At 43.6% G+C, this 27,320-nt stretch overlaps 2 protein-coding genes across 3 annotated transcripts in view; one reads left to right on the plus strand and one right to left on the minus strand.

The window, feature by feature from the left end:
* LOC119181434 (Farnesyl pyrophosphate synthase) overlaps window positions 1-8,856 on the minus strand; it is a 30,257-nt gene extending 21,401 nt beyond the window's left edge. The window contains exons 1-2 of one of the 2 annotated variants that reach the window (XM_037432680.2): window positions 8,349-8,856; window positions 7,423-7,711 (exon numbers count right to left, since the gene is read on the minus strand). In XM_037432680.2, coding sequence (XP_037288577.1) covers window positions 7,423-7,711; window positions 8,349-8,533 — 474 coding nt within the window. In that variant the 5' untranslated portion in view covers window positions 8,534-8,856. The other variant, XM_075884248.1, reaches the window with a different exon arrangement.
* A 209-nt stretch (window positions 8,857-9,065) lies between these two features.
* LOC142786521 (uridine 5'-monophosphate synthase-like) overlaps window positions 9,066-27,320 on the plus strand; it is a 29,279-nt gene continuing 11,024 nt past the window's right edge. Inside the window, exons 1-5 of the mRNA XM_075884247.1 lie at window positions 9,066-9,436; window positions 9,543-9,641; window positions 10,621-10,782; window positions 20,668-20,771; window positions 25,767-25,908. Of these exons, the coding sequence (XP_075740362.1) occupies window positions 9,305-9,436; window positions 9,543-9,641; window positions 10,621-10,782; window positions 20,668-20,771; window positions 25,767-25,908 (639 nt within the window). The 5' untranslated portion in view covers window positions 9,066-9,304. The remainder of the gene's footprint in view (window positions 9,437-9,542; window positions 9,642-10,620; window positions 10,783-20,667; window positions 20,772-25,766; window positions 25,909-27,320) is intronic.

Here is a 27,320-nt window from a genome sequence, read left to right on the forward strand (position 1 = left end):
TCGCTCAAGCGTCATTATTTCAGTCGGCGCTCCTAAATCACCTGACTTGGAAGGCGTCGTTGAAGGCAGTCAGCATCTGTTGGTCACCCGAAATATTTGCGTCGCAAGAGGAATTGCAGAGCTGCGGGGAGGCAAAGCAACGGTTATGCTCACGAGTTTCAGCAATGAGTACAAACATGTGAACAAAGGAACAACGGTCGCATACATCGAAGAAATTGTCGAAGCCACCAGTGCTTTCGCCCTCACCGATTCTGCGGAACCTGCTCAGAGGAACCAAGCCCCTCCCATAGCTTTCGACGTCAATCCCAGACTTCTGAACGATAAGCAAGAACAGCTCAAGGCCCTGCTCCTGCAATACGAAGATTGCTTTTCGTCGTCATCGAAAATTCGGCAGACCCCAATCACGAAACATCGAATCATAACCGAAGAAAATGCCAGACCACTCCGTCAGAGTCCGTACAGGGTTTCGACGCGAGAACGTGAGGCAATGAAGAGACAAGTTGATGAAATGCTGCGAGATGACATTATCCAGCCGTCCAAGAGTCCGTGGGCATCCCCCGTGGTGTTAGTGAAGAAAAAGAATGGGACCCTACGTTTCTGCGTCGACTATCGCCGCCTGAACAAAATCACAAGAAAGGACGTGTATCCTCTCCCACGAATAGACGACGCACTTGATCGGCTCCACTATGCCAAGTACTTCTCGTCAATGGACCTCAAGACTGGCTATTGGCAAATTGAAGTCGACGAAAGAGACCGAGAGAAGACGGCGTTTATAACACCGGACGGCCTCTTCGAGTTTAAGGTGATGCCCTTCGGCCTTTGCTCAGCGCCTGCAACTTTTCAACGCGTTATGGATACAGTACTGGCAGGATTGAAGTGGCAGACTTGCCTTGTGTACTTGGACGACGTCGTCGCGTTTTCCTCGAGTTTCGACGAGCATCTTCGGCGCCTTGAAGCTGTACTTCAAGCCATCAAGACGTCCGGACTCACACTGAAGCCAGAAAAGTGCAGATTTGCGTATGAGGAGCTCTTGTTTCTGGGGCACGTTATCAGCAAGTCTGGAGTTCGTCCCAATCCACGGAAAACAGCCGCCATCGCGGACTTCCCGCCGCCCACTGACAAGAAGGCCGTGCGCCGATTTCTGGGCCTGTGCGCCTATTATAGGCGGTTCGTGAAAAACTTCGCCCGCATCGCCGATCCTCTCACTAACCTTACCAAGGCCGACTCGGAGTTCAAGTGGGAAACGCCACAGGAACACGCTTTCCAGGAGCTTAAACATCGCCTCCAGACGCCTCCGTTACTTGCCCATTTCGACGAATTCGCCGAGACAGAAATGCATACTGACGCAAGCAGCGTAGGTCTTGGCGCCGTTCTTGTGCAGAAGGCTGACGGACGTAAAAGGGTTATTAGTTACGCCAGTCGATCGCTATCCAAAGCAGAAGCAAACTATTCCACAACAGAAAAGGAGTGCCTCGCCATCATCTGGGCTACGTCGAAATTTCACCCCTACCTCTATGGCAGGCCCTTCAAAGTTGTGAGCGACCACCACGCCTTTTGTTGGCTAGTTACCTTGAAGGACCCTTCAGGTCGCCTCGCACGATGGAGCCTGAGACTTCAAGAATATGACATTACTGTCATTTACAAGTCCGGCAAAAAACACTCCGACGCTGACTGTCTCTCTCGTGCGCCTGTCGACCAACCGCTACCCGACGACTCGGATGACGACTACTTCTTGGGAACGATAACTACCGACGACTTCGCTGAACGACAGCGGGCCGACCCGGAACTTAAAGCCCTAATAGAATACCTCGAAGGCAGGACCGCCGAAGTCCCGAAGGTATTCAAGCGCGCACTTGCATCGTTCTTTCTACGAAACGGTCTTCTACAAAAGAAAAACTTTTCACCGCTTCGAGCTAAGTACCTCCTTGTGGTGCCTTCAGCTCTGCGACCAGAACTCCTGCAGGCCCTGCACGACGATCCGACGGCAGGGCACCTCGGTGTTTCCCGCACGCTCGCGAGGATACAAGAAAGGTACTACTGGCCACGTCTTACCACCGACGTCACTCGTTATGTGAGGACATGCCGGGACTGTCAGCAACGCAAGACACCGCCGACAAGGCCAGCGGGACTTCTGCAGCCAATTGATCCACCTTGCCGACCTTTCCAGCAGATTGGTATGGACCTACTGGGGCCGTTCCCGACGTCGGCTTTCGGAAACAAGTGGATCGTGGTAGCTACCGACTACCTCACCCGCTACGCCGAGACAAAAGCCCTGCCAAAAGGCAGTGCATCCGAGGTAGCTAAGTTCTTCGTCGAAAATATCGTCCTACGTCACAGCGCCTCGGAGGTCCTTATCACCGACAGAGTAACGGCATTCACTGCCGACTTAACTCAAGCGATCTTGGCATACAGCCAAACAAACCACCGCCGGACGACAGCGTACCACCCACAGACCAACGGCCTCACCGAGCGGCTTAACAAGACGATCGCCGACATGCTGTCAATGTACGTCGATGTCGAACACAAGATGTGGGATGCCATTCTTCCGTATGTGACCTTCGCATACAACACGGCGGTGCAGGAGACGAGGCAGATATCTCCATACAAATTGGTCTACGGAAGGAGCCCGGCAACGACGCTCGATGCCATGTTACCCAACGTCACCGACGAAGAAAACCTCGATGTGAGCGAGTACCTTCAACGCGCCGAAGAAGCCCGACAACTTGCACGTCTCCGTATCAAGAATCAACAGACGACCGACAGCCACCGTTACAATCTTCGACGACGCTTCGTGGAATACCAGCCCGGTGAACGTGTTTGGGTGTGGACGCCGATACGCCGACGTGGACTAAGTGAAAAGCTTCTGCGACGGTACTTCGGACCGTACAAGGTGGTTCGACGTCTCGGCCCACTTGATTACGAGGTTGTCCCCGACGGCATCACGAACTCTCAACAACGCCGATCGCGACCTGAAGTCGTCCATGTCGTACGCCTCAAGCCGTTTCATGCACGTTAACAAACTGAAACAGTGTTTTTTTGTATTATTGTTGTATTGTAATTTATTCATTGTACTTTCTTGCATTATTATTGTACCTTCATCTTTAGTTAAAGCATCGGGACGATGCCTTTTTTCAGAGGGGGGCAATGCCACGTTCCATTTCACAAGTTTTTGTTATCGTTCCGAAACACCACACGAATCTCGGCGCAAACCGCGCCTGCAGGTTTCGAGAAGGTTCCGGACTGTAGTAGATCATTTCGATAAGATCACGCCCACTGTGCGAACGGTACAGATTGTTCTGGAACCTACGTCACCGCCAGCGATAACGCTAGAACATTCGATGGCAAGGGTATAAATGCCGATGCGCTTCGCCGCTTGTCAGTTGTTGATCGAAGGCCGACGCTGCGTTCGCCGCTATCAGTCCGAGGCTGCTATCTGTGCAAGACTGCTGCTGTAATTAGACTTTCCTTTTACCGGGCACAGGTACGCCCAAATAAACAGTTAAATCCCAACACGAAGTTTCCTGTCTTTGGCCACGTCACGACCTCGTGACAATATGTAAAAGGATGTGAACTATGTTAATGTTACATGGCTATATAAAGGCCCTAAATTTTGTGCCCTTAGGTGGGTAAAACATACAGTTATTAAAGTTATGAACGTGACCTAAAATGTATATAGCGGGAATGAATGGCAATGCTCGTGGTGGCAAAACTTTGTTCGAGATATGGCATAAGCACGATTTCCTTGCCAGCGCCCTTGAGACCAAAGGCTGTGCAGGAGCTGTTTCCTTTAATGTAGCCACTGCAGCAGCAACCTCTGCTGAGAGGTCGTGCTACGAACAACTTGAAATGTGGGTTGAAAACTATGTGTTTCTATTCAAAATGCATAGAGTGCTTCATTTTTAAAAAGTGCATCTCTACCAATGATCATGACATGATTACGTGGAAATTGCTGTACGTAGGACACTAAAAAGTGTCTTTTCCGGATAGCATCTAATTCACTGCACTGGACGCCGCGCTCACATGAGGAATCGTACAGTAACATGCCACAAAGCAGCCACAACACCATTGGCTGAAGGGGGATTCGTTGACGATGAAAAGCCGCACCGCTCTTGACCAGTACAACGTATACGAGTATAGCCGCAAAAGTCCCTGTCAAAAGTCGCATCTAATGTTTATTCACAAATGCCTAACACATGCAGCCCCTAGAAGTAGGAAAACAGGCGCCCCAAAGCTTCACAGCCTTTCTTCCTCACAGACCCCTTTCTAAACTTAGACCTGCCATTACTTCCTTGTGCCAAGGTCAATGCATTCCATTCGGCGCAGAAGTAGGCAAAGGTAATGCAAGTTATGTCACAGAAATGGGCCTGGAGTTTTCAAATAACGAAACTTAAATAATAAAGCTTGTTGCACGATACCCTATGTTTTGTTTTTTCTTTTAAAATATGGTATCATTTACATTATTCTGTCTTTTTGTATGGCGTAAAAGAACAATCGAAACAACCCGCGAGTACATTTTATCCTAACATACTGCACAGGTTATAAAAAATATCTTCGTCTTTTATACAGGAAAGCGTGATAAAACAAAAATTGTTTGCACTGAATGTCTGCAGTATTATCTTAAATGTGCTTCATGGAAAATAGTGATGTTTTCTAAAGACTACCACAAGTTCAAAATAGACGTTTCAAGGAATGTATACTGTAGATCTACATGCTTAAGAGCGTGGATGCAAACTTTGATGCAAGTTTGTGCTGTTTACGCCCAAGTCAAGATTATACTACCACAAACTCATTCAAGCACACATGAGTGTTAAAATGAAAAAAGAAGGACTTCATATGACTCGTTTGTCAATAAACGCTCAGGACAACGGAAGCCACCAGCCAGCTGGCACGCGCCCTCAAAAGTAGCACCTTCAGAACGGAACAAATGAAAAGCCTGCCTGCCTGCTCGGAATGGGTGCCACGGTCATTACCTCATCTGTCTAGTTTGTATACATAGCCTTTTGTCTGTAGTGTAGAGGCTGGTAAGTGCGCTGCACACCTGGCTGAATTTGACATATGTCAGTGTTGTGAGAAAAGAGACAAGCGGAAATATTTTTTGTTTGGAAACCATGACAACCACACTGCATACGGCAACCACTTTCCAATGCCCACCTGCCCTTCACTCAGAACCAGCAAAAATATGCGTCTATGTTTGCTCTATAACTGTGATAAGCCTATGCTGCGTTTAGGTCACTGCTTTATTTTATAAGAATGGAATGTAATCTACACAAATTAGCATAAACATCCGACATGCAATTACTGTCAAGTACGAGACGTGAATTCACAGTCACCAGCCGTGCAAGTGCAAACAGCTGTGAGTGTTGGTGGCCACACATATGGACAAGCAGCAAGATGGGCAAGGGCCGACTAGTGTGCGTACACATTGGTAGAGTACTGTGTGAAGAGCAGGATGAGTGAGTACACGCTTTGTTTACCAACCTGCATGAAATCTGCATGGTTCTTTTGCATAATCATGTACATTGTAGTGTGGACATAAGATAGCAATGAACGCTAGAATAAACATCCTGTCATGAACGTACTTGCTTACGTCTACTTTACCACTATGTTTCATTCCATAGGATAGCTCCCTAAGAGCATGGAATATGCTTTTAATATGCATTGGAATATTTTTCTTTGCATGTTCCTGTAAAGCTCACACCATTATAGATTAATTAAGCACTGCAACAACATGAGTGTGCATAATTGTTGGCTCGCCATTCGTGCAGACTCTTGTGGCTGTGCATCACTCTTTCAAACATTCGACATTATGAGAAGGATGCATGGTCGACTGACCAAAGAAGTCAAGCTGAAGCTATCCATACTTCGGTCACGGGTGCATTGCATGTTATTCTGAGTGATCAATAATATTCATTCCTTAAAAATAAATTTTTGTGTGCCTGACATGTGATAACCATTGAACGTATACATGGTAACTGTAAACGGAATGGCAGCTCACATTGGCTGGTTTAAGCTAACCTGCCACATTGAAAAGTCATGTGATTAGTGCATCTATGTTTGCACACACCATCATCAGTTGCCTCGAAAAACAATGCTTATAAGGCTCCTCATCCACATCAGCGCACTATCCACACGTAAGGAAACTTGGTTGCTCTCAAGTGTTCCAGCGCACTCAAGTTGCAAGGCAACCAGTCGCAAACTCTCAGTTTTGATTGAAAAAAGACCGCCTTCGATCAGTTGTCGCTTGTTTTATCTCAAAGCAGTGTAACTGAAAACCTTAGTATCAAGTGAAAACAGTTGCTCTTAAAATTAAACGACCATAAGCAATGAGTTTGTACCAGTTGCCTTTAAACTTGAGTGTTCTAATAAATGTGGAAGGTCCGTTCGATTCACCCACACCAATCCGAACCTGTTCACAACTGCGCACGCGTAGTTCAGAAATTGTGCAGCACGAGTTCAAGCGGTGCAGGCACAGCACGACACCCGAAACGAATGACGATGTGCCGACAAGGCCGTGCATGCCTTGTTTCTGTTCGCTTAATTTACATCGTTTAGCTAACACTGACCGATGGTAAACCACAGATGCGAACAATTTATGAGGTGCAAGCACCTTGGCAAGACACACCAAGTTAGTAGAGACGGGTACGGCCCCTACACCAAAGCGCTGTGTCGTCTGCTCAGCTGCACGCACGGCTGTACCAAGCTGGCACCGTCAGCGTATGAGGTGCAGCAAAATCGTGAACCAGTACTGCACCTCTTCTGCACCTTTCGAAACGAATGGCGGGGTTCAGAGGTCGTCAATGCGGCACCGCTGCGTTTCATGAAGTGGTTCACGTGATGCAGGCAAATCGAACAGACATAATACTTGAGTTTTATGTTCCAAAATCACAATATGATTATGTGGCATGCCATAGTGGAGGACTCTGAAAATGTTGACAATCTGATGCTCATAAAAGTACACTGACATCGCACAGTACAAGGCCTTCTTGCTCGAGTGTGTTAGAAGCGATTACCATGCCTTTGCTGAAAATTGCATATGCAAATGAGTTCTAGATGTACCGAGCTCGAAGCGCCTATCCAGAAAGTGGGGGCGACACATTTCAGACAGTGTAAATGGTGTGTATCGACATCACATGGTTTGAAACTTTTTAGGCATGCGCTGCGACCATTGGTGCGTGATTTCAACCAAGCTATATCGATCCATAGCAGTCAGAAGACGTCACTAGTGCAGTCCATAGCACACTGCTGGATTATTCTAGACAATTCGTATTGAGCTCTGTACTATTGCCATGCATCTGGTAGACTCACAAGCTTTAGAACTTGTTGTTACAACTTGGCTTTACAACTTCGTTGTTCTAGTATTGTTGACGAAAACCACTATCTGTTACCAGTCACTGCGAGGCGATGTCGTGAATAAAGCCTTACCAGTTCGACGCACCAGCCAACCAGGCATGCGAGGTGCAACCGCGGTGCTGCCTCGTCGGCCAGCAGCTCGTAGGTCTGGACGACCGCCAGCAGTCGGCTTCGCTTGCCTCCCGGCAGGTTGTACTCGAGGGCGTCGCGGAGGGCCTTCAGAGCCTCGGCGAGGGCGGGCTCGCCGAAGTTCGTGTCCAGCACGATGCTCATGAGGTCGTCTCGGGCCTCGCGCACGATGAGGTCGTTCGCCGAGGCGACCCGCGGTAGACGTCGCCGTTCGCTCGACATGCTCTCCGCCCTGCGTCCAACAGCGAGGCGTACGCTCGAGTGAAGAAGCTAGTCGTGGGGCCGCACGTCCCTGAACAACGCTCTTTTTCTCTTCCCCTCTCTCTGTATTAGTTTCTTTCTGGGTGCATATCGAGCCTCCAGGAACAAGGAAATTTTTCGTCTCCCAGACAGGGCTTTTGCGAATGTTTTGTTTGTTTGCACGGCTTAGGTCCGCAGGGCTGACACGGTTAAAGACGACGTGCGTTCCCCGGCAGAAAGTATAGCCACTGAATCTGGAGTAGAACAAACGTTGCTTTGAGGTGACAGGATAAACTAAACTTGCCTAGAATACCGGCGCTCTTCCGTGCAAATTTAAGCACCATTAACGGAACCTGTACACAAATGATTATTCTCTTTACTCGTTCCTTGCCTGTCTATGTCTTTTGAAGGAGGAAAACGGCGATGACGGAGATGAATGGACTGCCGTTTGTTGCTTAGATGCATTATTCAGAAGCTGCTACTTCGTGGCATACACGAAACAGTATCGCGCCCGTGCCGAATCCGTAAAAAGAAACGTTCTGCAGCGATAGAGACCGCACAGCTGGGTGCGTCGAAAATGAAGTTCATTTTTTTTTTTAACAGAGAGAACGAAACGCGGCGATTCATACCTTACGCGGTCAGTAGATGACACATGGAAAGCAGCTGACATGACAGCGGGAGGTGTGGCCGCCGTGGTGCTGCCAACTATCGGAGAGGGCAGCTGTACGAACCGTCGGCGATCTGTCAGCCCCCTGCTAGCAGACAATCCCGATCGACACACCACTCGCCGCAAAGCAATCGCGGTCACGTTCATGTCGGCAGTCGCTTCCACAAACCTGAACGGCCGCTAATGCGTTCGGGGAGGTTGTTGGCCCCCGGCAATGTGTGCCGATCGAAGGGGTGACGAACCCGCTGATATGCCTACACGTCTACGAAGTGTCCTAAGCCCGAATCGGGCAACACCGACGACAAAGAAACGTTCTTTTGCTGTTCTCCGCGATGTCCAACCTCCGAAACTAAGTTCCCAAACTTCTTCAACCTGTCTCAAATGCCTGAAGTGGCTCGATCCTCGCGCAGATCCTTGCAGATCGTCGCAACGTCAACACACGATCAAAAAGCAGAGGTGCCGAAAGCCAAGGCGGAACAAGCCTTCAAGGCGATCAGTTTCATCATCATCAAGAGGTGATGCGGTTGTCATGCCAACGCTCCCGTCGACGCGCCGATGTTCATGCCTATTTGCACGTCTAAGTTTTTTTCTCCTGTGATCAAGTATCATCATCACAAAAGGATGCTGTTGTCATGGCAACGCGCTCGTTTATTGCATCGACGTCCGCACTTGTTTGCACGTCCAGCTTTTCCTTTTGCGGCACGTGACGCGCAATCGCCGGCTGTGCGCGGGCTATCTGAGGTTCGCGGTCCAGGCTGATCCACCGAACACGATCTCTCGCCGAACACATCGCGAGGACCCGTCGCTTAACAGTAGGAGGCCTTCGCCTGTCCACTGAACTCCGTGGCTGACTGTGGCCGTCATCACGTGTGGCACCAAGTCGATCAGCTCACGTGTTGCGTTGGCACTGCTGCGACCATGGGAGAATGTTTGGCGTGCGAGTTGGTGGACGCCGGAGCCGTGAAATTTGGCTCATTCACGCTGAAGAGCGGCATCACCTCTCCGTTCTACGTAGACCTCCGGGTCTCCGTGAGCTACCCGAAACTTCTTGTACGTACACTTTGTTAAGCCGAGTCGGCGTATATTTTCGACTGAGCATGCATGGGTTGCCACGCATCCTGCTTGCAGCTGAAACAAAGTTCATTTCGCTTTCTAGCACGACATCGCCGATGCTGTTGTGGCCAAGATCAAGGAAGACAACATCGAGGGCGATCTACTGTGCGGGGTTCCGTACACGGCGCTTCCTATCGCCACAGTAAGACATGTCTGTTTCGCGTTGCACATGCAAGAACATCGTTGGTCAGAATTTTCAGATGGAAATAAAACGCGTTAACCAGATGCTCAGCTGTTGGCGGACATAGAATAGACCAAACAGGCTGCGTAGATTTGGCGGGGTGCTCACGTTTCGGCATCGAGACAGACCGAGAGGAAACGTGCCCGCAGTAGTGTCTCCATTAGCTGCTGTCGCGGGAACGGTGCCAACACATGTATAAATTTGCCTGCACCTGGTGTCTGGCTGTTCATGGCGTTTATCCAAAGTATGGGGACAATAATTAGTATAAATATGTGGATAATTAGCCCACATAAATGAGGTTTTTTTAGCACACTAATGTTCAAGATTATTCTGTTACAATTTATATGTAGAAACAAACCCTAACAGACCAGAAAAAAGTTTTTAAATGCAAAAGCTCATCAAGTAATAGTTATCCTAATTGTACAAAACAAACTATAATTGCAGACCAGGTGGGACATAATAAAGGAGTAATTAAGTAGAACATAAATAAAGTTAATGACCAAAAGATATGCTATAGTCTTGTAGAATGCTTGTAAAGGTGCATTATTAGAACTTCACATTTTCTTGACCGCCAGGACAAAATCTGTGGACTTTCATTATCACACATGCATGAACTAATTTTCTCGAGGGTGTCCACATTTATCAACTTGTCTATTGGCATTAGATACGCTTGTAATGTACGTGCATGCAGTTCCTTGATACACTACCACTCGAAGGAGGCAACCATAAAGGCATGAACGAGAGCTCTCTATTGCTAATAAGCTGCTGTTGTCTAAATTTATGACTTTCATTACAAGAAATTTAGTCATTAAATGGGCATCAATTTACAATCTGTGATCAGTTAAGTATAAATTGTGCTCCTGTTTTGCATGTCTTCAAAAATGTTGGCTGACAATGCTCACCAAGTCGTTTTGAAGTGTGCGACCTCTTCCGTGCGCAGTGCGTGTCAATGGCTACAGAGCAGCCAATGGTGATGGTCCGCAAGGAAGTCAAGGCGTACGGCACGAAACGTCCTATCGAGGGAACCTTCCATCCTGGCCAGAAGTGTATCATCATTGAGGACATCGTCAGCAGTGGGTCTAGCATCATTGAGATAGCTCAGGTGTGTTAATGCTTGTAAACATGAGAACGTATTGTACCTGCTAACGGTGGCAGAACTGAATTCAGGAACAGCGCAACCTACAAGTAGTTACTTCGTAACTACGGAAGCGAAAAAACAAGGACAGAAAAGAGCGCTGACTTTCAACAAAGGTTTAATACCGGAGGGATGTACATATATAGGCGAAAAATGAGAAAAATGGGCATGCGTAGAAGGGTGCAGGAACAACAACTGCGATACACTGTCAGCAAAACTGTTGTCTCTTGTTGAAAGGGCTGAGAAAACAACTGCATATGCAACTTAAAAAAGATCGAGATACGCAATCTCTTTTTTCAACAATGCAACCGATGGGCAGCTTACACATTTACCATCAAACTTGTTTATTTGGTAAGCTTCAATTATCTCACGTGTGGCCTGTGAGTTGTGCTTGCTTAATACCTCGCAACGCTCAAAAACTGGCACGCAGCCGCAGTCTCTGCAGTGGATTCCGAGGTGTCCTTGAACTGCGTTGTGAACTTTGTTATTGTGCTCTCTTAAACGGTCATTAAGGCACCTTCCGGTTTGCCCTATGTATACCATTCCGCACGAAAGCGGAATGAGATATACGACACCAATGACACAAGGTATAAAGCGCGTTCTGTGTTTCACAGCGCACCTTCTTTTAATGGCAGCTGGATTATTCACCAGCTTACAAAGCTTTATAAGCTTTTCTGGGGCGGAAAAAATAACAGTGACACCAGCGCGTTTACCGATTTTTCTCAGCCGATGCAACACGTTATGCAGATACGGAACTGCAACATATTTCATGGGAACAGACGCGCTTTGAGGCTGAGATCGCCGTCCTTGATATTTAATTTGCTTCAAAAGTTTTTCCGCAACAGCAGAAATCAGGGTGCTCGAGTAACCGGCGCTTAAGAGGCGCTCAACCTGTGCTTTAAAACTGCATTGCATCGAGTGCGGGCATGACCTCTTGAGAGCGTTTACCAGGCAACCTTTAATGATACCCCTTTTCACCAATTTTGAATGAGCTGAGTGGAAAGGTAAAAGCGGTTTACCACTCCTCGGTGAAAATAGCCAGCACAAATGAGTACTTCTAAGACAGAGTGTTAGGTCTAAGAACCTAATCAAATTTCCAGACGGTAACTCATGCGTAAGTTCAAGAGGAAACAAGTGCTTCTTAAACAAATCTAGAAGACTATGGACAACAACTCCAAAATCAGTATCTAAACAATCAATAAATACAATGAAATCATCAACGAACCTACAGACCTTCACAACGAGAGACAAGTCAAGATCTTTTTGAATGTGGGGACCCTTATGCGCGAGAAAGATGTCACTCAGGACAGGTGCCAAACAGGAACCTATACAAACGCCGCTTTTTTAAATAAAATGTTGCTCATTCCAAGATGCAACCGTTGACTTTAAATAAAATGAAAGCAATTCTAGAAAACCTTGGACTGACATACCTTACGCATTCTGGAAGTTTATCGACCCAAACGAATCAATGCATTCTTCTAAACACCGGAGCAGTTCGTTATGTGGAAGTGAATAATATAGATCTTTCACGTCTATTGAGAAAGCCTTCAGTCCTATGTCATTAGACCTTAAAAACTTAATAACCGCCTCAGAGTCTTTTACCAGGAAAGGATCGTCAATAGTTAAAAGGTTGAGCTGTTCTTTTAAAAACAAGGCAACCTGTTTTTGCCAGGTCCCGTTCTCAGAAACTATAACCCGTAGTGGGCAGTCAATCTTATGCGTCTTCGCATACTTTTTTACTGCAAAGACGCATAAGATTGACTGCCCACTACGGGGTATCCCTATTGACTGCCCACTACGGGGTGCCCACTACTAAAGGGGTATCATTAAAGGTTGCCTGGTAAACGCTCTCAAGAGGTCATGCCCGCACTCGATGCAATGCAGTTTTAAAGCACAGGTTGAGCGCCTCTTAAGCGCCGGTTACTCGAGCACCCTGATTTCTGCTGTTGCGGAAAAACTTTTGAAGCAAATTAAATATCAAGGAGGGCGATCTCAGCCTCAAAGCGCGTCTGTTCCCATGAAATATGTTGCAGTTCCGAGTTCCGTATCTGCATAACGTGTCGCATCAGCTGAGAAAAATCGGTAAACGCGCTGGTGTCACTGTTATTTTTTCCGCCCCAGAAAAGCTTATAAAGCTTTGTAAGCTGGTGAATAATCCAGCTGCCATTAAAAGAAGGTGCACTGTGAAACACAGGACGCGCTTTGTACCTTGTGTCATTGGTGTCGTATATCTCATTCCGCTTTCGTGCGGAATGGTATACATAGGGCAAACCGGAAGGTGCCCTAATGACCGTTTAAGAGAGCACAATAACAAAGTTCACAACGCAGTTCAAGGACACCTCGGAATCCACTGCAGAGACTGCGGCTGCGTGCCAGTTTTTGAGCGTTGCGAGGTATTAAGCAAGCACAACTCGCAGGCCACACGTGAGATAATTGAAGCTTACCAAATAAACAAGTTTGATGGTAAATGTGTAAGCTGCCCATCGGTTGCATTGTTGAAAAAGGAGATTGCGTATCTCGATCTTTTTTAAGTTGCATATGCAGTTGTTTTCTCAGCCCTTTCAACAAGAGACAACAGTTTTGCTGACAGTGTATCGCAGTTGTTGTTCCTGCACCCTTCTACGCATGCCCATTTTTCTCATTTTTTTCTCATTTTTCGCCTATATATGTACATCCCTCCGGTATTAAACCTTTGTTGAAAGTCAGCGCTCTTTTCTGTCCTTGTTTTTTCGCTTCCGTAGTTACGAAGTAACTACTTGTAGGTTGCGCTGTTCCTGAATTCAGTTATGTCCTACCAACTTGCCCAAGCTTCCACGCTTCATAACGGTGGCAGGTTTCTCCGTGAACCCTCCTTGTGTCCACATTATTTAGTTTAGCCCATGCTGTCTAAACTGGAGGCTGTCTGAATGCGGCTCAGCACTTTCACTCATACGCAGCTATTTAACTAACAAAACGCAGATTTTAAATTTCGAAGGGTCACTATCACATGTTAAATCAGTCATAATGGGTGTCCCACAAGGCTCCCTTCTAGGTCCCATCTTATTTCCTGTGTACATTAACGATCTTCCCAACTGCCTGACTAGCACCTCATCCATTTTATATGCTGATGGCACCTCTACATTTACTTCTAGTGATTGCATGAATACCATAATAACCCGACTCAACTGTGACCTGAGCAGCTTATCTGTTTGGTGAAAAAAAAAAAATTGTATCAATGCATCTAAAACCCAATTCATGCTTTTGCATACAAATAAAGGTGTCATCCCATCTGCACCCCCACTCATCCTGAATGATCATGTTGTTTTACTTGCACATGAAGTCATCTTTCTTGGGGTCAAGCTCAATCGTCATCTTAAGTTTAACCCGCATGCTGAAATGACCTCAAAAAAGATTGCTCTTGGTATCAGAGTACTAATTTTAACAAGCTCGTTTTTCCCACAGCATATCAGAACTTCACTTTATTACGCATTTATACATAACCACCTTCAATACTGCATTTCCGCCTGGGGAAACACATATACCACACATTTAACACATCTACAACATTTACAGAATCAAGCCTTGCAGATCATAAGTTTTTCTAGCTACATGTCTCATTTGGTACTAAATTACACTTCATTAAGCATACTATCACTATCTTACACAGTTCAGGTCAAACTAGTTTTAGTAATATATCACACACTTAACTATGAAATCGAATATCGATACATTTTAAGCATCTACTCAAACTGATAGTAACAACACTAGATTTTCGTCTAACAGCAACATTTTACTTTCCCGAATAAATACTAATTGTGGGAAATTCACAGTTCTTTTCACTGCCATTCAATACTGGAATATATTGCCATTAGAGATTAAAGCATGCCACACAACAATAATATTAAAAAAACTCATGAAGACACCCCTACTAACAACACTGCTCACTATTGATCCATTATGTTTATATACATAAATCATTTAATTCATTTCATTACAATACCACTTCTATAATATGTATCATAGAATTGTGTTGAACTTCTCTCTCCAATTTATGGTTTGTTGTTTCTAGAAACTTAATATTTTGTTAAATTTAGTTGCCAGCATGTTTTATTTTTTATATATAAATTGTATGCCATGTTCTTTGACAAACTCTTATGTTTATATAAGTTACATTGATTGCAATTTTTATCATCTGTAGTTAGTTCTGTACTATTTTCTCATAAATTACGTTTCTTGTACAGATTTATTTTTTGTTGGTTCTTTTCATTGTTTTTTTTTTCCTATATAGCCAGCTTATTATTTTCTCGCATCCTTTTTTTTTACTCTTTAACTGCATTTTACCATCACATGCAATTTATTGATATTGACAAATGACTAATAGGAGGTCCTCCTGACAGTTTTGTAACTCCGGGACCTCCTTCTGTATTAATGGTGAATAAAGAATTGAGCTCAAGAAAAAAAAAAAAGAATAGCGTAGGAAAATATAGAATTAATTCAGACTGAAAATATTATTAACAACTCTAAATTTATTAGCTTGCCAGAAAATAGTTGATTACGCCATAGAACCCATTCAAGTGACTTTGGTAATAGAAGTTTCACCCTAAATATTTTTCAGTGATATTTTTCTTTTACACTTCCAACAATTTCTATGGCATATGTTTTTCGCATGTTACAACAGCAGCTTGCGGTCATGAGGTTATGTCCAAACGAATCTTTCGATGCAATGGAATGCACAAAGTTGTGTGACTGTGACCTGGACCAAAGGGAGACCAGAGGATCACACTAACCAAGTCTCTGTCACACAACTTCATTAACGGCAAACCAATAGACATAAACCGCAACCATACAACAGTTATGTCAGACTTTGCCGCATGAAATATAATGAGACAATGTGCAACCATGCCTCTCTTTCATCTGCAATAATGTTTTTAGTAGCCAATCCAAACATGCGTCAGCTTATAAAGTGTAATTGAAAAAAATTCCGACTTTCCATGTTTTTACGTGCTGTGCCAAGACCGCAGCAGCTACGTGTCACCACTACACTTTAAATTTCATGCTGAATCGTGTAACCCCTTCAACAGCAGTGTGTACAATTGAACACATCAACTAAAGAGGCACACGCACTGCGGGTTTCTTCAAGTGGCTTTAAACTCAATGTGCACATTTGTGCAAGCTTCCCGAGTGGACAACTAACAGTCATATAACTTTGTGATGCGTATCGCTGCAGAGGATCACTTAACTGGAGACACTACCATGTTCGATGATTGTTCAGCGTGCCACGTTTCAGGATTAATGTAGAGCTTTTTTTCTTTGCTAGAAACAAATAGAACCAGAAAAACAAGCTTGGCAGATATTTTCTACATGAGATTTTATTTTTTTAAGCATGAATTGAAGCTGACTGATTGCAGAAAAATTAGGTATTTAATTAAATTCTAATTAATCTTAACTTCAGATACTCGCAAAACGTTTTTCTTCGTTTTTTTTTTCTCGGAACGTAATATCAAACGCCTTAGAATTGGGCCATGCGAATTTGACGCATTTGCAGGCAGTGCATCATATCTCACACCTGATGTGGATACTAATTACTTCCTGGTTACTGTACTCTCGTACTATTTGAGGCGCAATAACGGAGGTGTTTCCTTCAGACGGTGTCAGCTTGGGAAGGACTAGTCATATTATTTTCAGTGTGAGACGGAACAATCCAGTCAATGATAAAAATGCAAAATGCGCCGCAGCAGAATGAGCGGCTTCTGGCCAAAAGCTTGCGTATTTAATGTCGGCTGCGGCGGTTGCATTTCAATGGAGACGAAATGGTAGAGGCCCGTGTAATGTGCGCTGTCAGAGCACGTTAAAGAACCCCAAGTGGTCGAAATTTCCGGAGCCCTCCACTCCGGCATCTGTCATAATCGTATCTAGATTTCGAGACAGAAAACCCCAGATATTATTATTAGAATGACCGACAGCCAGCTGTGTCTCGCTCTCAAATGCGAGCCATTTGTGGTCACAATGCAGCCTAAGCTTGTGTACACATGGCAGTATCAGCTGCAATCTCCTGAGAGAAATGCTGTCTTTAGATGAGGATAACCGAGATTGTCTTATACTTGTGTACACGTGTGACAGCACAAAGATTACAAAAGGCCTGGCATTCTTTCAGCTGAGGCATAGTTGGCAGGCAGTGCTCGTCCCGTTGTGCCTGTTTGTCTGAGTCGCTTCTGCCTACGTCAAGTGACGCTCTTCACTCTTGCATAGCGGTACGTCTGACGCAATCTCGCACTGCATTGCAACAAAGAGTGCACACTAGTGTAAATGCAGTGTTACGCTGTATTTTCATGAATTTACCAAGCCTATAGTATATTTAACAAAATTTAGTTACTCTAATTTTGTTTCTTATCATTGTCAGTGGCAATGCACTTTACAATCTTGATATTGAAAGCAGTGAAACATCGTCAATGCACGGCTGTGTATTTTCATATTCTCACCTCTTATATTCTGAAACATTAGGTCTTGTTTTACTTCCTCAAATTCACGTTTATTGCCTTGCCTTTTTTTTGTTTTTATTTTCAGTCAGCCTGTTTGTATTTAAGAACTGCAGCGCCATTTATGTTACAAACTTGCCTGTCAGCCCTAAAAATAGTCGCACTACCCCCCATCAGGTGCCATCTTCATAAATAACATCGAACTTGCTTGTTATGTGCTATTGTTATGGACACTTGTCACAATGTGTAAATTCTGTTTAGAAGCCCACATGCACACACAGGTAGGCTTCCTAGAAGAAGCATACAATCACTTGTCATTGTGGCTGTGTCACCAGTCACATGTGCTATCTATTTTTATTCTTAGTCACCTTACCTATATGTAAAATGATTGTTAAATTATGTGCTTTGACCTGACGCTTTCCTTGTAAAGACACTAGTCTTTTTTTGCTCAATTTTGTGTATTGAAGAATTTTCCTGTTTGAAGAAACAATTCTTATCAGTTGTTTCGTTTTCAAAGGAGTATACACTCATTCACAGTTTCTCCCTAAGAAACAGTATTCTTTTGTGTTTCTTGATCCTCATTATAACAAAATGTGCATTTGATGCTTGTACAGCTTGTTCATGGTGATAGGGGCTAGAAACATTGTAGATTTGCTTAGTTTTAAATTACTATGGTGAGACGGTCATATAAAGAAGCCATATATACTGAATTGTTCTGTATATGAAACAGCTGTAAAATCTTAAAATATTTTCAAGGTATGAAATATTCTACATACCGAATAACCTATGCGTAAAAGTTTCTCGCGGCTTCCTTTAGATTGAGTATATCTGGCTTCAACTGTAACTACATACATCCATATTTATTGAAATGTATAAAAGACCAAGAGGACTACTTTATCTGTATTTGTTGTGTGTCTGCATCTGTGTATCCATATTTGTTATCTCTATGTTTATTTATAAAGGTAAGCAGCAAATCGCAGTGCAACACAGTTTTATAATGTGTCATCAGAACCTCACAAACATGTGAAAGATACTTGAGCCAGAGAGAAGAGCACATGAGACCCAAGAAACATTTTTGACCTTGACATCTATGCAGTTTATGTAGTGTTTATGAAATGACATTGCATGAACAAAAGGATGAAGGAATGTAGTACTGCGCAAAGCAGTAAGTTTTCGTCACTCGAGCTTCGCTTTGCTATGCTCCTCGCGCATTAGGCAGCCGGGAGCATGTTGTTATACTTGCAGTGAAAAGCTAATATTGTGCAATTAAAACTCGCTGAAACCAACACCTTGAGAAGGGGTCAGTTAGTACAGCTACAGTTTGTACAATACAGTAGATGCTCAGTAAATAGAACTATCTTTAATAAAAATGCTGCTTAAATGGAACCACTGACTCTACAATAAGTGGTCTTGTACTACTTGAATCTTGCACCCCTGATCATCTCTCATTTCATTTCAATGGAGCTCCCATTAAGGAGCACACATTTTTCTTGTCCTTTCATGTTTTATTTAATGAGAGTCTACTGTATTTAGTGAATTGTATAGTTAGTACAGATTTAGAAGTTTGAACAAGAAACAGATTTCCATGTACATGCAAATTGAATTATCATATGCAACATGAATAAAACATTTTATTTGTCAATTTACCAGCACATCGTGTTACCATTCAAAGCATAAGAAATGAAAGAACTTCTAACTAGACTTGCATGAATATTCGAGTGCTTCAAATATTCGAACGAATATCAAAGTATTCATTTTGATTCGAATTTAAATTATTGAAAATTTAGAAGTATTCGTAATGAATAAATAAGTGTATACTAGTCTGTGTGCAATGCTCGTAAAGATGGTTTCACTGCAGTGGAGTGGTGCTAAACTGATAAAGCACCTTTTCAAATGTACATTAGTTTGCATATAAATTTTTTGTAAAGGTGCTTTCATTGCAGTGATGAGGGTGCTAAACAGCGAAAACTTATATTTGTAAAAATTTGTAAATTTCCGCGAACATATCACTCTGAACATATCACTCTCACATTGATTCCTCATTTTTGATGTTTAAAATCTTTTTATACAGGCTTTTATGCTCCAAATATAGGAACTATTAAATAGTAACATATATTACAGGTTATCACATGTGTTCTACTAAAAGTCGAATTCCACTACTATTCAAATTTGTTTCTACTTCCTTTAAACAAAAAAAAAGGCTTTTGCACAAGCCTTGTCCCAATTTTAAAGATAATATAGTGTGTAGGTTGGTTAGGGCATGACAAATACTATATGCCCATTTTCCTTCACAACGTGTGATATATACTACTCGAATACGACTTGAAATTATTCGACCAAAACAGTGATGTTCCGTGCAGGGAGCTTTCCCTTTTCTGGGGAATTAAGCCTGTCGTCATAGAAGAATGTCCCCATTCTTGAAATTTCCTGTAATATCACAAAGATTCCCATTTTCCATTTTCTGGGGAATTAAGCCTGTCATTTCGAGCAAAAGGGGAATCTTCGTGATATTACAGGGCATTTCAGGAATGGGGACATTCTTCTATGACGACCGATAATTAGCGGTCACAGTGCACCTTCATCTGCTGTAATTGGTTCTGGCACATGCATCGCACAAGCATAGCCTTTGAGATTTGTTTCTAATATTTACGCAGAGCGATTTCTAGTTCACTATTGGTGTTAGTCTTGAAGCCCACAATGTGCAGTGTACTAACAGTATATGAATTAATAGACAGATTTAGTTGCGCATCAGCAGCACCCTTACAGACGCAGCATCCCACTGGAAACTGCTGGCAGGCTGCGCCCATACGGCTGCTGCGGACGGACACGCAACCAAAGCTGTCTAATAAAGTCATGCTTGTGCGGCAGTGAAGGGGTTATAGTTACGATTCAAAAAGTCCCCAGTACGTGAGACGCGTATATAGTATGTGTGTGCGTGGATTGGGGTGGAAATTAGTACTGTTGTGCAGGGAAATGTGCTGGGAATTTCGTCAACATTTGCAGGGGAAAATCCCCGAAATAGGAAATTTTTATGTCTCTGAATGGGAATTCTTCGACGTAGTACGGAACATCACTGGACCAAAATCGCTATTCGCTTCGAACGTAAAATTCACAATTTGCACTTTTAACAGTTCTTCGCAACGATGTTGAAGCATGAGAAGCAAAGTTTTGTGTTGTTTCACCTGAACTGAGAGATCTTTTTCGTAAAGAAGCGCCCGCTTTACGAAGTGGTCCTTTTCAGATGCACATTTCATGACAGCAAAGTGAGTTTGTCTTGTTTGTTCTGCTCTTGAGGCATACCTGTAGTGCTGCACAGCCCTCCTGACTGAATGTGAGACTACCATTGTTGATTTGGCACGCAAACAGCTGAATAATGAAAGATGCACGATGTCTGCAGGCACTGTCCACAGCTGGCCTGGTTGTGACCGACGCCGTTGTGTTCCTGGACCGTGAGCAGGGTGGCAAAGAAAACCTGCTTAAGTGGAACATTAAACTGCACAGGTAACGAGCTGCCTCTGGCTGGTTTAGTCGTCTCTCTTTGCTAGCCCCTGAAACCTCGAAATACTGCCTGCCATGCTGGATCAGTGGCTACGGTGCTCGGCTGCCGACTCCAAGGTTGCTGGTTTGATCCCGACCGCTGCAATTTCATATTGGTGGGGGTGAAACAGTTGAGGCCCGTGTGCTGTGCGATGTCAGTACACCTTAAAGAACACCAAATCGTTGAAATTTCTGGAGCCCTCTACTGTGGCATTTCTCATAACCATATCATGGTTTTTTTTACATAAAACTCCAGATATTACTAGATCTCCGAATACTCTTTTGCGTGAAGGGAAATTAGAACAACTTAGTCATCTTTGTTTCTGACTGTGCAGAGGAAATTTATGAAAAAATGAAATACATTAAAAATGATAGTATTGCAAAAATGACTTGTTTCAACAATGACCAACCATTGAAAAATTGCTACAGTTAAAAAAAAGAAATGCTACTATCACCTTTGCAATCATTTTTTTGAAATCAAAGCAAGGTTTAGACATGACGAATTAAATTCATACACAGGTATGTCACACAAGAATTTTAATGTGCTTAGGAGACCATGCTGTTCAAAAACTTTTTGGCAGTAATGCTCTTTTAGTTTTTATTATAGAATTGAATGTACTAGGCATATAAGTGTACAGGCTGCTTAGATTTATATGAAGATGGCCAGGCCTAGTGTGTAGCGTGATGCCTAGGCATTCCCCCGTTTAAAAAATATCACTAAAAAATTCATAAAGTTGTCATGAGAAATTCGTAAACAGTGGGTGGGCGCTAGAGCCAACATTTCCACAGGTGGATTTGTCTCTTTCAAGGCTGTAACTTTCTTGCCTTTTGTTGCTAAAGTTGTCGTGGCACTTGTAACAACTTCAATGTCAAACTGGCTACTAAACAGCGCAATCGAAGTAAATCGTGTATCAGACACTGTGCGTTTATAAATTATGAGAACAAACCTACAAAGGAATTGAAGAACCAACGCCGTGGGCTGTCCAGACAAACATTTACTGGTTTTCGGGGATGCATGTCGATGGCAAAATCTCGGTGGTTTCCGCGCTTGGTGATGACGTGAACTGTGCACACTGGGAAGCTCACTCGATGAAGACCCTGCTGCCATTGGCTTTCACATCTTGCTGCACCACTGTAGCTGATGCTTTGGGAAAAACTTCGTGATTTTTCTTCAATCTGGTTGTGGCCTTTCCTGCCATAGTAGGCACAGACTCTTCATACCTTCAATGCTGCATTGTCCTTCAACTGAAAAATTTGTGGCTGTTGACAGCTTACCTTAGCCACAACTGCACCTGCCACACCCTTTGCTGTGTACAGCTGTTGTGGGTGACTTAGTAGCCTCGGCCAGGAGCGCGAAGCCTTGTAAGGTGAGGTAGGCACTTCCATGTCTACCGATGTGCGCACTTTAGCTCGTGCTTTTACCCCATGCTGCTGGGATTGTCCACAATTGCAGCCTCTAAGTCAGTGTAACTTTGTTGCATTCAGCTTTGTTGTCAAATGGGATAGCAAACGACTGCATCTGAAAAGACCTTTACCTGTCCCTGCTGGCTTATAGTTGTCGTGGTAGCGATTTGCTGTAAAAGGGCTCACTGTTCTTATTGTTATTGCTGCTTTGATAAAATAGTCATCGCTCCGTTGGCATGGTGCAACCCTGGGAAGTCACCAGGTGTGTACGCAGACTAGACCCCTGTATTTCGAGTGTGCTTCACCATTCAGAACAAAGTATAGCTGAGCCAGCACCATCTTATACTTACCACTGCTGGATGATGCTCTGACAGGACTAACTGAATAATAAAAGAAGTGCATGTCTGACTGTGTGGGCAAGCCAGATCAGAACAGATCAGTCTGTGTCCATTGTGGCCCCATGAAAAAAAAAAATAATGAGCAGGCCTTCATAAGTTGGCCTCCATTTCAAGGGTTGACGACTCTAGACGCCAGTCACTGGACCACAGACCTCTCTAGTTTGGGTTCGTGTTTTGTTTGTGTGATGGCTCTTGTCAATAAAGGCCTTCAACAATCTCTCCTGTACCGCCAGCAAACCGTTTGACATTAGGAAAACATGCCTTCTGGAAATCTTTACCAGTAATGAGTAGCTGGCATGCAATGCACAATGCCAGATCCAGAATTCGCTTTATGGCTGCTGCAAGCAGCCTTGAGGACAATTTAGAAAGTGCTCAAAGCTCTAGAACTTGTAAAAGACTCCAAACGCTCCTCAACTGTCATCATCTAAAGTAAGATCGATAGACGAGCTAGGTGGTACATATAGAGCTTAATTAAGGACTTTCAAGCATTAACTAAGATAGGAACAAAGGAGAGAAAAAATGACACTAGCGCTACTATCAGCTGCAAGCTTCATTTAGCAATATTAAACATATATACCCAGACCACGTCACTAGTATCGTTCTCTTCCACCTTATCTCTGTCTTAGTTCATACTCGGACGTTCATAAGATATATCGTCATCATATAAAAGCAGCTTGACCTAACCAGCTGTAATAATGCCACAGACACCCACAGCTAGGACAAAGGCTGTTCCGTAATGGATGCGAACTTCGTTGCTTTTACGGAGAAGTATTCAGTTCCTCTAGAAAGATTTTCATGTGAATGACTGACATGTACATGACAGTTTTTATCAAGAAACAAGCGGTTCCTTTTGGAAGAATCTCCCATTTTGAATTCGCACATGCAGTAAAAGCTCATTGATTTGAACTCAAAGGGGACTATGAAGTTGTTTGAATTAAGCAAAGTCTGAGTTAAGCGGGCGGGCACCAGAATGAACGGACATCGCACCACGCTGCGCGTGCAGAACTTGAGGAAGCCACGATCAGACACGTTATCGTAAACCAGGTACTCGTCTGCAGCAGAAGTTTATGGAGCTTGAACAGCAAACAGCATGAATTGACCTGCTAGTGATGCACCGGCTTGCATTCATGTTAGCAGTAAGCCTTAGTGTGGAATTTATCATGCTATTTGTATGGTATGGTATGGTATAAATAATTTTAATCTTGTCTTGAGGATTAGTCCCGACACTTATGTTGGCTGCTCCCACGTCGAGACAGAGAGGCCAAGCCCCTCAGCTACATTACAACATGACAGTGTTAACGCAATCAAAATTAAAACTAATCAGTAATTTGCATTTGCTTTTTTGCGTCGAGACCCTGTGAGCACCGTTTGCAGCTTGCCCAGGAACTTCGGCACAGCATCCGAATTTTTATCTGCTGAGAAATGTTGCTGTCTCATTGTTTTGCATCTCTGGTAAATTCGGTTTGGTTTGGTTTCGGAACACACTGTGACCCCTTGTGGCTGACTTCTGCGAGGAGCAATGAAAAACCAGAGGCTGCTAGTTTTAATTAATCGTGAATACCAATTCGTTCGAATTATCCAAAGTTTTTCTTCTTTATAAATGCGCAGGGCTGTGCTAGGACCAAGGCTTGAGTTTGAAATAACTGTAACTGTAAGTTCGAATTAAGCGAGTTCGAATTTATGAGCCTTTTCTGTGCTTTGCTTTGCATATGAACAGTATACAGGCCCTCTGGAAAATTCCCCTTTGGTGGATGACATGGATTTTGTTCTGCTTATGAAGGAGTTGCCAGTCTCTTTTCAGAAAATTTTCATGTGGCAAGCTGAAATGAACATGATCATTTTTACGGTGAAGAAGCCGGTTTCTTTTGGGAAAACCCCCCGTGACAAATTGACATAGACATTGTTTTGCTTATTTTAATTCTGTGAAATATACCCGGTATGTGTCCCTCTGTGTGTGACACTCAATGCCATTCTTTGGTTGTCTTGAGTACGAAGCATTGTCAGACTTTATGGTAGGAAATTAACAGTTGACAGTTGGGATTGTGCAAATGACACTTCATTAGTTCAAAATAATGAGAAATAACAGGCAATGATGCCAAAAAAAGTATAGGGAATGTTATTAGAAGTAATTGTCATATAGATGTGATGTTATTAAAAGTAATTACAATTATTATCTGCTAGTTCTCAATATTGTTGTGTCTAACAAAAAAAATGAACCCTTAAATGTACATTTCCTTGTTGATAGCTTGAAGCTAAGTAGAAGTGAATGATGATTGGTGTCTAATAATTTGAAAGCAAATCCAGATAGTAATAGCAGGATTTCAATAGTAGTAGAAATCAAGTACAAGCTACAGGCAGTAAAATACATTACATTTTGAAACTTTCCATAGTTAACCGTGAAATGCTGGGCAAGCACCCCCATCAGAGCAAGCGCTCCCCTCTTTTTTTCAGGATATCTGAAATAGGCGCCAAACAGGGTTTAGTGAACGGTCTGGAACTATTCAAGCACCTCCCCTTCCCAAATCTGGTTGGATTAACCTTCATCATGGGGAGCGGGGGGCTTGCTTGGCATCTTATGGTAGATCATATAGGCCCGTATAACACACTAAAAAAGATGATCAGTATGCCGGTATAGTGCACAATTATTACGCAGTGTGCCTTTGCAACGACGCAGATCGCCCCTGAATAGATGTTCTCGTGTCATAGTGACCGCACGATGCGGTGAAGCTGTCTTTTCAGGCAAGTTACATGCGATATAATGAATCACGCAATTTCCCTTCACTGCAGTGATATTGGACATCTAGGGGTTGCTGGTCTGACAGCAGCTTCTTGATAATGTGTTTGAGCCAATTATCTCTGTTGCTCGGCCTTAATGGCATGTGTGAGCAGCATGTTGCTTATGTTTCATCATGCTGCGCAGAAACCTGCTTCCGATATGTTACAGTTGTTTTGTAATAAGCCTGGGTTGTGAGTTTGTCACATCTTTGTCTCATCCAATCTTAAGCACTGTTTTATTGTTTGTCTCGCTTTGAATAGTACTTCAGAAATCTTGAATTCATGTCACGGTGAACTCAGACACTGTAATATTAGTTTGAACATTCGTAGTGCTCGAAGAATCGTGCAATCATAGTGACAGTGGTTACTTCTGATGATGCAGCATCTTTCACATCACGTCGATTATGAAGAAGCTGGTGGCCAAGAAGCGCCTGAGCGAGGAAATGGCCAGCAAAGTTTCTGCCTTCGTGCAAGCGGTCAAGGCACCCCTGGTGCCTTCCCTCTTGCTGCCATCGCCCACCAAGGTGGGTCGCGAGCGTTTGATGAGTTGCAGATCGGGGCAAGCTGGTAGCGTATTGTGACCGAAGACATCTTACGCGTGAGTTTGACGTGGAAGATCTGCAGGGCCTCTAGAGTTGTGCAACTTTTGGTAAAACAAAAAGCTGTAAGAGCTTGCATTTTCTACGGCATAACTGAAAAATTCAGCCAGTTACGTAGTGTGAAAACGGTCATACAAAGAAGCTGTAAGCGCTCAAGTGTATAGACTTGGCAAGCAAAATCACGCAGCATTGTAAATCCACTATCAACACTACAAATGCCTCACGTCACACGACTTGCCGGCAGTGCAGCCGGACTTCTGCCAAGCGTGCGCTCCTTGTTGTCTACTTGACCCTCTTACACTCCCAGGGGCTTTGCCTTAGGTTTATTAGGACTAGTTCAAGTCTGTAATGTTAACATGAATAAAGAAATAGCAAATAGCTTTCTTAGTATTTTGTATCGAGTCATGATCAGCATCATAATTTAGTTTTATTTATTTTTTTAATCGCCTCGCCTACTGGTCATGTGACCTGCGTAGCACCTACAACCGCTGCTACCACTGCGATGTAGACGATAGTGGCCTATGGTTAGGCTAAGACAACTCAATTGTAAAAATGAATTTAAAAGTTCGGGATGGGAATGCTATTTGGTCTAATGACCAAATGATTTGGTCTTCGCCCCCAATATAGTGGAGTGTCCGCATATGATGCTATGTCGCTCTATCAGGGTACTCTATATATCACCCTATATTAAGAAAAGAAAGTAAGGCAGACATGATGTGTTTTCTTGTCTGTCTGCCGTGGTTGTTTGTGGGGCAGGAAATTTTAATTGAGAAAGCACAAGCGTGTTGACTTTCAGCCACTCCTCATATTGGAGGCTCCAAAAATAAAATTATTTATAGTTGAAGTGGTGCCCGCTTATACTTGCATTCACTTGAGCTCAGAGTTAACGCTTCGAGGGCCGAATTTTTCCGAATAAAACTTTTGCAGTTGGTCAAAATACTTTATTGCTGTTTATTTAATGTAAAAAGTGTGTAAAGTAAAGAAAAAACTATTAAAAAGGTTAGGAATATTTTGATGTCATTATCACTCCGTGCTTCATAATGTTTAATAATATGTCAGAGCATGGTGTTCCCTGCGCACAGCGCCTTATCGCTGTCTGCTCACACAAAATGCATGTTTGCTTCTTTCTTGCATTTACGTGCTGATGCGCACACGTAGCATTTTCTCTATGTGCGGCCACCTTGGACAGAGTGAACTCTGCAATTAAGGGGAAAAAAAATATGCCGTGAACATTTGTCATAAACGAGCTAAGAGCATTGCAAATAAAATTGGATATCAATTTCCACCGCCCCAGCAGAGAAGTGCCAATGAAAGATAAAAATCAAGTTTCGTGTGCC

Source organism: Rhipicephalus microplus, unplaced genomic scaffold, assembly GCF_043290135.1.
Source record: "Rhipicephalus microplus isolate Deutch F79 unplaced genomic scaffold, USDA_Rmic scaffold_24, whole genome shotgun sequence".
NCBI classification, from domain to species: Eukaryota; Metazoa; Arthropoda; class Arachnida; order Ixodida; family Ixodidae; genus Rhipicephalus; species Rhipicephalus microplus.